Source organism: Bombina bombina, chromosome 12 (genome assembly GCF_027579735.1).
Source record: "Bombina bombina isolate aBomBom1 chromosome 12, aBomBom1.pri, whole genome shotgun sequence".
In the NCBI taxonomy this organism is placed as follows: domain Eukaryota; kingdom Metazoa; phylum Chordata; class Amphibia; order Anura; family Bombinatoridae; genus Bombina; species Bombina bombina.
Genome location: NC_069510.1, coordinates 2,558,891 through 2,573,532, shown reverse-complemented (window position 1 = coordinate 2,573,532; position 14,642 = coordinate 2,558,891). Strand labels below are relative to the sequence as shown.

The window sequence follows — 14,642 nt, the reverse complement described above, 5'->3', positions numbered from 1 at the left end:
TCTGGCAACTCTGGGGTGTAATTAATTAGGTGTATGGCTCTTTAACAAACCACCATCGGTTTAGTGCAGTGAGCAGTTTAGTTGTGGAGGCTCTGGTTAGGCAGGGGAACAGTCTTTTTGTTATTAACTTATTTTATGCTTGGTGGACTATTTTATACTAAAATAATCAAAAGTGATTTTTTTTTTAAATTATTACAGTCCCGGCTTTTCTCTAAGCAGTAGCTCTGCCCACTCACTGCCCAGGCTTTTTCTCCTTGGTATGGAGTCTCTACAGCAAGAAATCATGTTTTTGCAGTTTGGGCCAGATTCCATAGTTAGTTTCAGTGCCTGCCAGTCCCAGGAAGGGGGTGGGTACTTGCCAGGGGGTACTTAAGGGCTATATATATATATATATATATATACCTTCACCTCTGATGAAGCGCATGTGCGCATGCGCGAAACGCGTCAGGTGTTAAGCTTGTTCTCTTACCTGTGCACCTGTCCTTTCTTTCTCCTTTGGGGGATTCTCTTCTTCTATATATATATATATATATATATATATATATATAAATTAGAGGGTTGATCTGCACTCTCACAAACAAATGTGACAGCAACCAGGGTGCAGGTAATGGAATAATGCAGGAAACAGACTGACCACACTCACTGGATTTAGCAAAGAAAACCGTTCTTTATTACATAGGTGACATTTTGGGGGGCAAAAACCCCTATCCTCAGACCCTGAGGTTTTTATGTCAGTCTGCATTTTATATACTGTTGTACATTTGATGCTTTTGGGAATACTATTTGCAGTAATGTACCTCATGCAGGTTCTGTACACTATTATGATATACAAATCGCTAAGAGCTGCTTATGTTCATTGCATGTTCAGCAGCACACACAATTTTTACGTAGGCCGAACGTCTGTCTCTGTTGATATGCATGTCATTATATGTCCTATGCTATTAGTGTACACAATTCTATAGTATATGCTCCTCTAGGTATATACCTTTCATGCATTGTACTCTGCATGTTTAATTTTAAATGCAGTCCTGCAGGATTTATCTGTATTTTAGTACAACAGTGTGTCATGATCCGATCAATGTCATGTCGCCGTGGCTCCCGGGTCTCTCTCTGTATCACCGCGTCACGTTGCCTAGCAACGTGACACAGCCTTCCTGTGTTACGCCCCCACACGTCACATGGGTGTAACAAGGTACATTGACCATTGCTTTGCCTGACCACTCTTCTGCCTCATCCTTAAATGTGCTTAAAGGGACATTGACCATTGCTTTGCCTGACCACTCTAACGGATCATCCTCTGCCTACTCAAAAGTGATACTTACCTCTGCTTTGCCTGACTACTCTAACGGATCATCCACAACCTTCTTTAAAGTCTCTAAAGCTTGTACTCCCTCATCTCGAGACTGTTCCGTGTCCCTGCATCACCTGTGAGTACACAGTTTTATTTTCCTGTATAATAACTGTTTTTGTTTCTTTCCTGAGTGGGTCACGTTATGGTTTCCTTTCAGTGTGCTAGCGTGTGTTTATAACATCACTCTAGCAGTTGGGTCTAATCCTGGACTGATTCTTTACGGCTGACAGAACATACACGCCAAAATAAGGACCCCGCTGAGCTATCCACGGCCATGGCCCACCAGGGACAATTGCTGGGATCCCATGCCACACATTTGCAATCCCTGGACTCCAAACTGGATCAGATAACTGCTTTGCTAGAGAGTCTGGTTGCTCCAATACAACCCAACCCTACCTCACTGGCTTCACCTTCTCCTTCAGTTCCAGCAACCCATCCTCTTGGGCAAATAGGCCCTAAGATACCCCTTCCTGACAAATATGATAACCCCAAAGATTGTAGTTTTTTTTTTTAACCAATTCATTTTTACAACAGTGCTGCACTGTTCACTACACCTTCTTCTAGGATAACATTTCTTATATCCTTGATGAAAGGAAAAGCCCTGGCCTGGGTATCCCCCTTGTTGGAAAAGAATGATCCTATACTCCAGGATGTGGATTTCTTCCTGTCTGTATTTTCGACTGTCTTTGACAAACCTGGAAGATCTTCAGCTGCGGAAGCCTCTCTTTTAGACCTACGTCAGGGGACCCAATCTGTGGCACAGTATGCAATTGAATTCCGCACACTTGCGTCCTCTTGGAATCAGGGAGCCCTTAGAGCGGCTTTTCGTAAGGGTCTCTCTGAACGTCTCAAAGACGAGCTAGTATATCTGGATCTTCCAGAATCTCTAGAAGATCTAATCAATCTTTGTATCAGACTTGATGCTAGGTATAGGAGTTACAGGGAGCAAGTCTATGGGACAATCGAAGGGACGATGTGGATGAAGGTCTTCCGCCTCTTTTTTGGAGAAAACATCAAGAAAGTCCAGGATATGGAATGGGTAAGGAGTTAGAGGTTTCAGTAGCGAGTGCTATGGTGACTGGTCATTTGACGGGAGTATGTAAACAGTTGATCAAACATGAAGAACCCCAGAAGTGGGGTATAGTGGCAACAAGAAAGAGAGAGAACTCGCAAGCCTTTATTTCGCTCTTCATTTTGTCTAACACCCCGTTTCTCCAATCCTGTGTCTCCTGCTTCTACCTCTACTGATCAAACAGAACATTTGGAAATTGGTACCATAAAGTTAACCAAGACCGAACGCCAGAGAAGACACTCTCTTGGTCTATGCCTATACTGTGGTCTAAAGGGACACTTGTTGAGGGATTGTCCCACCAGACCAGCAAAAGCCAGGGCTTAACTCCAGATCGAGGGACTGAGTTAAGTCAAATAGAATTCTCTTCCCTCAACAACAAACTCTTTGTGCCAGTAACTCTTCATCTTGGAGATCGTAAACTCTATACTCAAGGCCTCATTGATTCCGGTGCTGGAGGTGTGTTCATAGATTCTAACTTTGCAACCACACACAGAATACCTCTACATTCTAAAGGGCACTCTGTCAAGGTCTCCACTGTCAGCAATGGTCCGCTGGGTTCTGGAGTCATTCAGTTTTCTACCAGGCCATTACTATTTTCCAATTTAAACAATTAGTCTTGATGTCATTCCGACTCCCCAATTTCCCATAATCTTGGGTCTCCCCTGGCTCCAGTTACACAACCCTACGTTTTCTTGGGCACAAGGCGAACTCACTTCTGGGGTTCTTCATGTTTGATCAACTGTTTACATACTCATGTCAAATGACCAGTCACCATTGCACTCGCTACTGAAACCTCTAACTCCTAACCCATTCCCTACTTTCTTGATGTTTTCTCCAAAAAAGAGGCGGAACTCCTTCCTCCACATCGTCCCTTCGATTGTCCCACAGTCTTGCTCCCTGGAGCTCCTTTGCCCCGTGACAAGACTTATCCTCTTTCCAGACCCGAAAATCTAGCCATGGAAGAGTATATCAAGGATAACTTAGCTAGAGGTTTTATAAGACCGTCTTCTTCACCTGTGGGGGCTGGCTTCTTTTTTTGTGAAAAAAAGGACGGAGGTCTTCGACCCTGTATAGACTTTAGAGGTCTAAATCAGATCACTGTAAAGAACAGTTATCCATTACCCCTAATCCCCGAATTGTTCACCTATCTGCAAGGATCCACTATATCAAATTGGATCTTCGTGGCGCATACAACCTCATCCGAATGCGCAAGGGGAATGAATGGAAAACAGCTTTTAATACCCGCTTTGGGCATTACGAATATCTGGTCATGCCTTTTGGGCTCTGCAATGCCTCTGCAGTGTTCCAACACTTTGTGAATGAGATTTTCCAGGGATTATTTGAATGTCTTTGTCATCATCTACCTTGACGATATCCTCATCTTTTCACAAAACTATCAAGATCATGTATCCCATGTCAGGAAAGTACTGCCAAGATGGAAAAATGTTCTCTTCACCAGGAATCTGTTCCCTTTCTAGGATATGTAATATCTAAAACTGGCTTCAAAATTGTTCCAACTAAACTTAATGCCATACTCGAATGGCCTAGACCTGACTCCCTTAAAGCTCTCCAGCATTTCCTGGACTTTGCCAGTTACTACAGGAAGTTTGTCAAAGGTTTTGCCACCATTACGGCACCCCTTACTTCACTGACAAAAAAAGGGCAAAACTGCAATGAGTGGACCCCTGATGCTATTCAGGCTTTTGATTATCTAAAACAGGCTTTTGCTTCTGCACCCACTCTTCGTCATCCTAATCCTGAATACCAATTTATCCTGGAAGTAGATGCTTTCTCAGTAGCTACAGGAGCAGTCCTTTCTCAACGTATTCCTGAGTCTGGCAAGATTCATCCAGTCCGTTTCTTCTCCAAGATCCTGATGAAAGCTCCATCCAGAGAAGTACATAGGTTGTTCAGACAATTATGGTACTAGCACTCTTTCCAACAGAGTTCAACCTACAAGCAATATTTGTAGTCTATATTCTGGTGAGACAGATATTACTTTATTAATAGCAAGTTGTTTTCTTTTAACTTGTGCAGCTAAACACAATTATAGCCTTACAAAATCACATTAGAATTCACCTGCTGCTCAAGCATTGCAGGCTAATAATCAGGTATAACTATAAAGATTACACATCTAAAGGTCAATAATTACATTTGGGAAAAACAAAGGATCTGCACAGTTTGTTGGAGAGAAATAAAAGGCTTGAGAAACAAGTCATCAGTTTAAGAGTGTGAAGGCAGAATGAGTATATAATGGTCCCTAATTATACTTTACTCTACACTTTCTTTCTATTATACCTATACATAGGGGATTACTTGCACACCACTCAGACAGACAATTTAGAAACACAACTGCAGTTAACTATTTCCCTGCTTACCTTCTCCTGGTGCAGAGGGAAACACTGGCAGATCAAAACCCGGTGGTGTCTGTGGCGAGCTGTGGGAACTGGTGTCCTTGGAACTGCTGTTAGATGAGGATCCCACAGCTGATGTTGCTTTAAAATATATATCTGACTAGAAGGAGGGAGATAGGCCATGTTAGTAAAGGTTAGAAAAAGTCTTAGTATACAGCCACTGCCCCTTCCCCAATATCCTTTACACCTATGTTTTCAAACCACAGGGGAAATTAACCTAAAATTAATATTTATGTCCTGAACAGGACCGGCTTAAGACATTGGGCTGTCTGGGTCCAAGAATGAAGTAACTGTCCACTACAGTCTAAACACAGCCATAGCTAGAAGTCTCAAAGATATAAGTTCAGCAGACTGAAATTTCACACATGCTTGCTGATACCCAGCTGATGGACCCAAATGAGAGTCATTTCTAATTACTCTCAGCCAGAATATACTGTCACTAAGTGGCACATCTGTCAAATGCTGACTGGGTATTGTGGGATCAACTGGTCCAATTATAGACCCAACCCTGGTCAAGATACCGAGCTGAGAATCAGTTAGCTAATGTCTAGGCCCTGATGAGGATGGGATAGCCATATTAAAAAGGATATTAGATATGAAACATGTCACTTGATGTATATATAATATATCCATATATTCTTTATTGTCTAGCAAATACTTGTAAACACCGTCTTTTGTGACAATGTAGGTTGGGTTATCTTCCAAAGGCACATTGTAGTCATGTTTGTTTTCTCATTGCATCCTAAAGTAAATTAATGTTTTTTGTTTTTATTTATTTTGTTTATTTAAATGTGTGTTCCTGTTATACTTAAATCAGTGTTTTCTTGTCTGTTGCCACCAATATAGGTGTATGTAGTGTCCTTAATAATCATTAGCAGAACAACATTTTACTGTGCTTCTCTTTTCTATGCATACTACAACATTCCTGATACAAACGTTTTGAAGCAGTGGTTCTTACCCTGGATGCCACAAGTTGAAGTTCTGGTACTACTGCTGTATGAACTAAATTGCCGTTCACAACCAGTCGGATTTCTATTGAATCAGTGGTGAAGGCAAGAATGTATGGGAATGCACAAACTGTAGCAAAAGAAGAAACAAGTAATGAATGAATGTAGCATTGAAACATGTTGTGGTTATAGTAAAGAGACAAGATCTGGCTTTACATCATGGACTTAGGGACACCATTTCCTTTTTCAGTTTAGTGCTTGGGAAGAACCTTATAAGCTGGAACAGAAAGATTATTCCTCACCTGTTATACCCTAAAGAGAGCACACAAACCAATCACTACTGTCACTTCTGGATAGCCTTGCTATAAAGCTCTCTGAAGGTGAACGTCTGCTCTTCCAGACTTGCTCTTCACCTTTATATAAAGATTATTCCTCACCTGTTATACCCTAAAGAGAGCACACAAACCAATCACTACTGTCACTTCTGGATAGCCTTGCTATAAAGCTCTCTGAAGGTGAATGTCTGCTCTTCTAGACTTGCTCTTCACCTTTATATAAAGATTATTCCTCACCTGTTATACCCTAAAGAGAGCACACAAACCAGTCACTGCTGTCACTTCTGGATAGCCTTGCTATAGAGCTCTCTGAAGGTGAACGTCTGCTCTTCCAGACTTGCTCTTCACCTTTATATAAAGATTATTCCTCACCTGCTATTAATACCTACAGAGAGCACACAAACCAGTCACTACTGTCACTTCTGAATAGCCTTGCTATAGAGCTCTCTGAAGGTGCACGTCTGCTCTTCCAGACTTGCTCTTCACCTTTATATAAAGATTATTCCTCACCTGTTATACCCTAAAGAGAGCACACAAACCAGTCACTACTGTCACTTCTGGATAGCCTTGCTATAGAGCTCTCTGATGGTGCACGTCTGCTCTTCCAGACTTGCTCTTCACCTTTATATAAAGATTATTCCTCACCTGTTATACCCTAAAGAGAGCACACAAACCAATCACTACTGTCACTTCTGGATAGCCTTGCTATAAAGCTCTCTGAAGGTGCACGTCTGCTCTTCTAGACTTGCTCTTCACCTTTATATAAAGATTATTCCTCACCTGTTATACCCTAAAGAGAGCACACAAACCAGTCACTGCTGTCACTTCTGGATAGCCTTGCTATAGAGCTCTCTGAAGGTGCACATCTGCTCTTCTAGACTTGCTCTTCACCTTTATATAAAGATTATTCCTCACCTGTTATTAATACCTAAAGAGAGCACACAAACCAGTCACTACTGTCACTTCTGGATAGCCTTGCTATAGAGCTCTCTGAAGGTGCACGTCTGCTCTTCTAGACTTGCTCTTCACCTTTATATAAAGATTATTCCTCACCTGTTATACCCTAAAGAGAGCACACAAACCAATCACTACTGTCACTTCTGGATAGCCTTGCTATAGAGCTCTCTGATGGTGCACGTCTGCTCTTCTAGACTTGCTCTTCACCTTTATATAAAGATTATTCCTCACCTGTTATACCCTAAAGAGAGCACACAAACCAGTCACTACTGTCACTTCTGGATAGCCTTGCTATAGAGCTCTCTGAAGGTGCACGTCTGCTCTTCTAGACTTGCTCTTCACCTTTATATAAAGATTATTCCTCACCTGTTATTAATTCCTAAAGAGAGCACACAAACCAGTTACTACTGTCACTTCTGGATAGCCTTGCTATAGAGCTCTCTGAAGGTGCACGTCTGCTCTTCTAGACTTGCTCTTCACCTTTATACAGGTGGCCCTCGTTTTACAACGGTTCAATTTACACCGTTTCAGAATAACAACCTTTTTTTCCAGTCATGTGACTGCTATTGAAAAGCATTGAGAAGCAGTGCATTTATTAAAATAGCCAGTAGGTGGAGCTCTCCGCTTGTGTAGCAGCAAAGCCAAGCAAGCTGAAATTAATCAGTTTAACCAGACCTGAGCTATCGAGCAGATTTCAAAGGAACAAGATCTTCCTGTCTATAAATCAGTCCAGATTTGAATGCATAGAAAGAACTGTTTGCAGAAAAATGCAAGTGAAGTCTGTGTTGTGTGATTATTTTATTAGGTTTATAATGCTGTTTAGCAAACAAATTTTGTTCATTTAACTTAGTTTAATTATATATTCTGTGTTGTGTGATAATTTTATTAGGTTTATAATGCTGTTTAGCATTTAAAGTCTTCATTTCAAAGCTATAAAAATAATGTATTAGGTGTTACTTATGACAATTTTGAGAGGGGTTTGGAACCTAACTCCCTCACTTCCCATTGACTTACATTATAAACTGGGTTTCAATTTACAACGGTTTCGATTTACAACCATTCCTTCAGGAACCTAACCCCGGCGTAAACTGAGGGCTACCTGTATAAAGATTATTCCTCACCTGTTATACCCTAAAGAGAGAACACAAACCAGTCACTACTGTCACTTCTGGATAGCCTTGCTATAGAGCTCTCTGATGGTGCACGTCTGCTCTTCCAGACTTGCTCTTTACCTTTATATAAAGATTATTCCTCACCTGCTATTAATACCTACAGAGAGCACACAAACCAGTCACTACTGTCACTTCTGGATAGCCTTGCTATAAAGCTCTCTGAAGGTGCACGTCTGCTCTTCCAGACTTGCTCTTCACCTTTATATAAGGATTATTCCTCACCTGTTATACCCTTAAGAAAGCACACAAACCAGTCACTACTGTCACTTCTGGATAGCCTTGCTATAGAGCTCTCTGAAGGTGCACGTCTGCTCTTCTAGACTTGCTCTTCACCTTTATATAAAGATTATTCCTCACCTGTTATACCCTAAAGAGAGCACACAAACCAGTCACTGCTGTCACTTCTGGATAGCCTTGCTATAGAGCTCTCTGAAGGTGCACGTCTGCTCTTCCAGACTTGCTCTTCACCTTTATATAAAGATTATTCCTCACCTGTTATTAATACCTAAAGAGAGCACACAAACCAGTCGCTACTGTCACTTCTGGATAGCCTTGCTATAGAGCTCTCTGAAGGTGCACGTCTGCTCTTCCAGACTTGCTCTTCACCTTTATATAAAGATTATTCCTCACCTTTTATTAATACCTAAAGAGAGCACACAAACCAGTCGCTACTGTCACTTCTGGATAGCCTTTCCTATAGAGCTCTCTGAAGGTGCACGTCTGCTCTTCCAGACTTGCTCTTCACCTTTATATAAAGATTATTCCTCACCTGTTATACCCTAAAGAGAGCACACAAACCAGTCACTACTGTCACTTCTGGATAGCCTTGCTATAGAGCTCTCTGAAGGTGCACGTCTGCTCTTCCAGACATGCTCTTCACCTTTATATAAAGATTATTCCTCACCTGTTATTAATACCTAAAGAGAGCACACAAACCAGTCGCTACTGTCACTTCTGGATAGCCTTTCCTATAGAGCTCTCTGAAGGTGCACGTCTGCTCTTCTAGACTTGCTCTTCACCTTTATATAAAGATTATTCCTCACCTGTTATACCCTAAAGAGAGCACACAAACCAGTCACTGCTGTCACTTCTGGATAGCCTTGCTATAGAGCTCTCTGATGGTGCACGTCTGCTCTTCTAGACTTGCTCTTCACCTTTATATAAAGATTATTCCTCACCTCTTATACCCTAAAGAGAGCATACAAACCAATCACTATTGTCACTTCTGGATAGCCTTGCTATAGAGCTCTCTGAAGGTGCACGTCTGCTCTTCTAGACTTGCTCTTCACCTTTATATAAAGATTATTCCTCACCTGTTATACCCTAAAGAGAGCACACAAACCAATCACTACTGTCACTTCTGAATAGCCTTGATATAGAGCTCTCTGATGGTGCACATCTCCTCTTCCAGACTTGCTCTTCACCTTTATATAAAGATTATTCCTCACCTGTTATACCCTAAAGGGAGCACACAAACCAGTTACTACTGTCACTTCTGGATAGCCTTGCTATAGAGCTCTCTGAAGGTGCACGTCTGCTCTTCCAGACTTGCTCTTCACCTTTATATAAAGATTATTCCTCACCTGCTATTAATACCTAAAGAGAGCACACAAACCAGTCACTACTGTCACTTCTGGATAGCCTTTCCTATAGAGCTCTCTGAAGGTGCACGTCTGCTCTTCCAGACTTGCTCTTCACCTTTATATAAAGATTATTCCTCACCTGTTATACCCTAAAGAGAGCACACAAACCAATCACTACTGTCACTTCTGGATAGCCTTGCTATAGAACTCTCTGATGGTGCACGTCTGCTCTTCCAGACTTGCTCTTCACCTTTATATAAAGATTATTCCTCACCTGTTATTAATACCTAAAGAGAGCACACAAACCAGTTACTACTGTCACTTCTGGATAGCCTTGCTATAAAGCTCTCTGATGGTCCACGTCTCCTCTTCCAGACTTGCTCTTCACCTTTATATAAAGATTATTCCTCACCTGTTATACCCTAAAGAGAGCGCACAAACCAATCACTACTGTCACTTCTGGATAGCCTTGCTATAGAGCTCTCTGATGGTGCACATCTGCTCTTCCCGACTTGCTCTTCACCTTTATATAAAGATTATTCCTCACCTGCTATTAATACCTACAGAGTGCACACAAACCAGTCACTACTGTCACTTCTGGATAGCCTTTCTATAGAGCTCTCTGATGGTGCACGTCTGCTCTTCTAGACTTGCTCTTCACCTTTATATAAAGATTATTCCTCACCTGTTATTAATACCTAAAGAGAGCACACAAACCAATCACTACTGTCACTTCTGGATAGCCTTGCTATAGAGCTCTCTGAAGGTGCACGTCTGCTCTTCTAGACTTGCTCTTCACCTTTATATAAAGATTATTCCTCACCTGTTATTAATTCCTAAAGAGAGCACACAAACCAGTTACTACTGTCACTTCTGGATAGCCTTGCTATAGAGCTCTCTGAAGGTGCATGTCTGCTCTTCTAGACTTGCTCTTCACCTTTATATAAAGATTATTCCTCACCTGTTATACCCTAAAGAGAGAACACAAACCAGTCACTACTGTCACTTCTGGATAGCCTTGCTATAGAGCTCTCTGATGGTGCACGTCTGCTCTTCCAGACTTGCTCTTTACCTTTATATAAAGATTATTCCTCACCTGCTATTAATACCTACAGAGAGCACACAAACCAGTCACTACTGTCACTTCTGGATAGCCTTGCTATAAAGCTCTCTGAAGGTGCACGTCTGCTCTTCCAGACTTGCTCTTCACCTTTATATAAGGATTATTCCTCACCTGTTATACCCTTAAGAGAGCACACAAACCAGTCACTACTGTCAATTCTGGATAGCCTTGCTATAGAGCTCTCTGATAGTGCACGTCTGCTCTTCCAGACTTGCTCTTCACCTTTATATAAAGATTATTCCTCACCTGTTATTAATACCTAAAGAGAGCACACAAACCAATCACTACTGTCACTTCTGGATAGCCTTGCTATAGAGCTCTCTGAAGGTGCACGTCTGCTCTTCCAGACTTGCTCTTCACCTTTATATAAAGATTATTCCTCACCTGTTATTAATACCTAAAGAGAGCACACAAACCAGTCGCTACTGTCACTTCTGGATAGCCTTGCTATAGAGCTCTCTGAAGGTGCACGTCTGCTCTTCCAGACTTGCTCTTCACCTTTATATAAAGATTATTCCTCACCTTTTATTAATACCTAAAGAGAGCACACAAACCAGTCGCTACTGTCACTTCTGGATAGCCTTGCTATAGAACTCTCTGATGGTGCACGTCTGCTCTTCCAGACTTGCTCTTCACCTTTATATAAAGATTATTCCTCACCTGTTATACCCTAAAGAGAGCACACAAACCAGTCACTACTGTCACTTCTGGATAGCCTTGCTATAGAGATCTCTGAAGGTGCACGTCTGCTCTTCCAGACATGCTCTTCACCTTTATATAAAGATTATTCCTCACCTGTTATTAATACCTAAAGAGAGCACACAAACCAGTCGCTACTGTCACTTCTGGATAGCCTTTCCTATAGAGCTCTCTGAAGGTGCACGTCTGCTCTTCTAGACTTGCTCTTCACCTTTATATAAAGATTATTCCTCACCTGTTATACCCTAAAGAGAGCACACAAACCAGTCACTGCTGTCACTTCTGGATAGCCTTGCTATAGAGCTCTCTGATGGTGCACGTCTGCTCTTCTAGACTTGCTCTTCACCTTTATATAAAGATTATTCCTCACCTCTTATACCCTAAAGAGAGCATACAAACCAATCACTATTGTCACTTCTGGATAGCCTTGCTATAGAGCTCTCTGAAGGTGCACGTCTGCTCTTCTAGACTTGCTCTTCACCTTTATATAAAGATTATTCCTCACCTGTTATACCCTAAAGAGAGCACACAAACCAATCACTACTGTCACTTCTGAATAGCCTTGATATAGAGCTCTCTGATGGTGCACATCTCCTCTTCCAGACTTGCTCTTCACCTTTATATAAAGATTATTCCTCACCTGTTATACCCTAAAGGGAGCACACAAACCAGTTACCACTGTCACTTCTGGATAGCCTTGCTATAGAGCTCTCTGATGGTGCACGTCTGCTCTTCTAGACTTGCTCTTTACCTTTATATAAAGATTATTCCTCACCTGCTATTAATACCTAAAGAGAGCACACAAACCAGTCACTACTGTCACTTCTGGATAGCCTTTCCTATAGAGCTCTCTGAAGGTGCACGTCTGCTCTTCCAGACTTGCTCTTCACCTTTATATAAAGATTATTCCTCACCTGTTATACCCTAAAGAGAGCACACAAACCAATCACTACTGTCACTTCTGGATAGCTTTGCTATAAAGCTCTCTGATGGTCCACGTCTCCTCTTCCAGACTTGCTCTTCACCTTTATATAAAGATTATTCCTCACCTGTTATACCCTAAAGAGAGTGCACAAACCAATCACTACTGTCACTTCTGGATAGCCTTGCTATAGAGCTCTCTGATGGTGCACGTCTGCTCTTCCAGACTTGCTCTTTACCTTTATATAAAGATTATTCCTCACCTGCTATTAATACCTACAGAGAGCACACAAACCAGTCACTACTGTCACTTCTGGATAGCCTTGCTATAAAGCTCTCTGAAGGTGCATGTCTGCTCTTCCAGACTTGCTCTTCACCTTTATATAAGGATTATTCCTCACCTGTTATACCCTTAAGAGAGCACACAAACCAGTCACTACTGTCACTTCTGGATTGCCTTGCTATAGAGCTCTCTGATGGTGCACGTCTGCTCTTCCAGACTTGCTCTTCACCTTTATATAAAGATTATTCCTCACCTGTTATTAATACCTAAAGAGAGCACACAAACCAGTCGCTACTGTCACTTCTGGATAGCCTTGCTATAGAGCTCTCTGAAGGTGCACGTCTGCTCTTCCAGACTTGCTCTTCACCTTTATATAAAGATTATTCCTCACCTTTTATTAATACCTAAAGAGAGCACACAAACCAGTCGCTACTGTCACTTCTGGATAGCCTTTCCTATAGAGCTCTCTGAAGGTGCACGTCTGCTCTTCCAGACTTGCTCTTCACCTTTATATAAAGATTATTCCTCACCTGTTATACCCTAAAGAGAGCACACAAACCAGTCACTACTGTCACTTCTGGATAGCCTTGCTATAGAGCTCTCTGAAGGTGCACGTCTGCTCTTCCAGACATGCTCTTCACCTTTATATAAAGATTATTCCTCACCTGTTATTAATACCTAAAGAGAGCACACAAACCAGTCGCTACTGTCACTTCTGGATAGCCTTTCCTATAGAGCTCTCTGAAGGTGCACGTCTGCTCTTCTAGACTTGCTCTTCACCTTTATATAAAGATTATTCCTCACCTGTTATCCCCTAAAGAGAGCACACAAACCAGTCACTGCTGTCACTTCTGGATAGCCTTGCTATAGAGCTCTCTGATGGTGCACGTCTGCTCTTCTAGACTTGCTCTTCACCTTTATATAAAGATTATTCCTCACCTCTTATACCCTAAAGAGATAATACAAACCAATCACTACTGTCACTTCTGGATAGCCTTGCTATAGAGCTCTCTGAAGGTGCACGTCTGCTCTTCCAGACTTGCTCTTCACCTTTATATAAAGATTATTCCTCACCTGTTATACCCTAAAGAGAGCACACAAACCAATCACTACTGTCAATTCTGGATAGCCTTGCTATAGAACTCTCTGATGGTGCACATCTCCTCTTCCAGACTTGCTCTTCACCTTTATATAAAGATTATTCCTCACCTGTTATACCCTAAAGGGAGCACACAAACCAGTTACTACTGTCACTTCTGGATAGCCTTGCTATAGAGCTCTCTGATGGTGCACGTCTGCTCTTCTAGACTTGCTCTTTACCTTTATATAAAGATTATTCCTCGCCTGCTATTAATACCTAAAGAGAGCACACAAACCAGTCACTACTGTCACTTCTGGATAGCCTTGCTATAGAGCTCTCTGATGGTGCACGTCTGCTCTTCCAGACTCGCTCTTCACCTTTATATAAAGATTATTCCTCACCTGTTATACCCTAAAGAGAGCACACAAACCAATCACTACTGTCACTTCTGGATAGCCTTGCTATAGAGCTCTCTGATGGTGCACGTCTGCTCTTCCAGACTCGCTCTTCACCTTTATATAAAGATTATTCCTCACCTGTTATACCCTAAAGAGAGCACACAAACCAATCACTACTGTCACTTCTGGATAGCTTTGCTATAGAACTCTCTGATGGTGCACGTCTGCTCTTCCAGACTTGCTCTTCACCTTTATATAAAGATTATTCCTCACCTGTTATTAATTCCTACAGAGTGCACACAAACC

The 14,642-nt window shown here is 41.8% G+C and overlaps 1 protein-coding gene across 1 annotated transcript in view; it reads right to left on the bottom strand.

Moving 5' to 3' along the window:
* The window catches only part of GARNL3 (GTPase activating Rap/RanGAP domain like 3), a gene marked incomplete at its 5' end in the record, with an annotated part of 730,206 nt that overhangs the window by 47,102 nt on the left and 668,462 nt on the right, over nt 1-14,642 (bottom strand). Inside the window, 2 exons of the mRNA XM_053695928.1 lie at nt 4,802-4,937; nt 5,796-5,914. Coding sequence (XP_053551903.1) covers nt 4,802-4,937; nt 5,796-5,914 — 255 coding nt within the window. The remainder of the gene's footprint in view (nt 1-4,801; nt 4,938-5,795; nt 5,915-14,642) is intronic.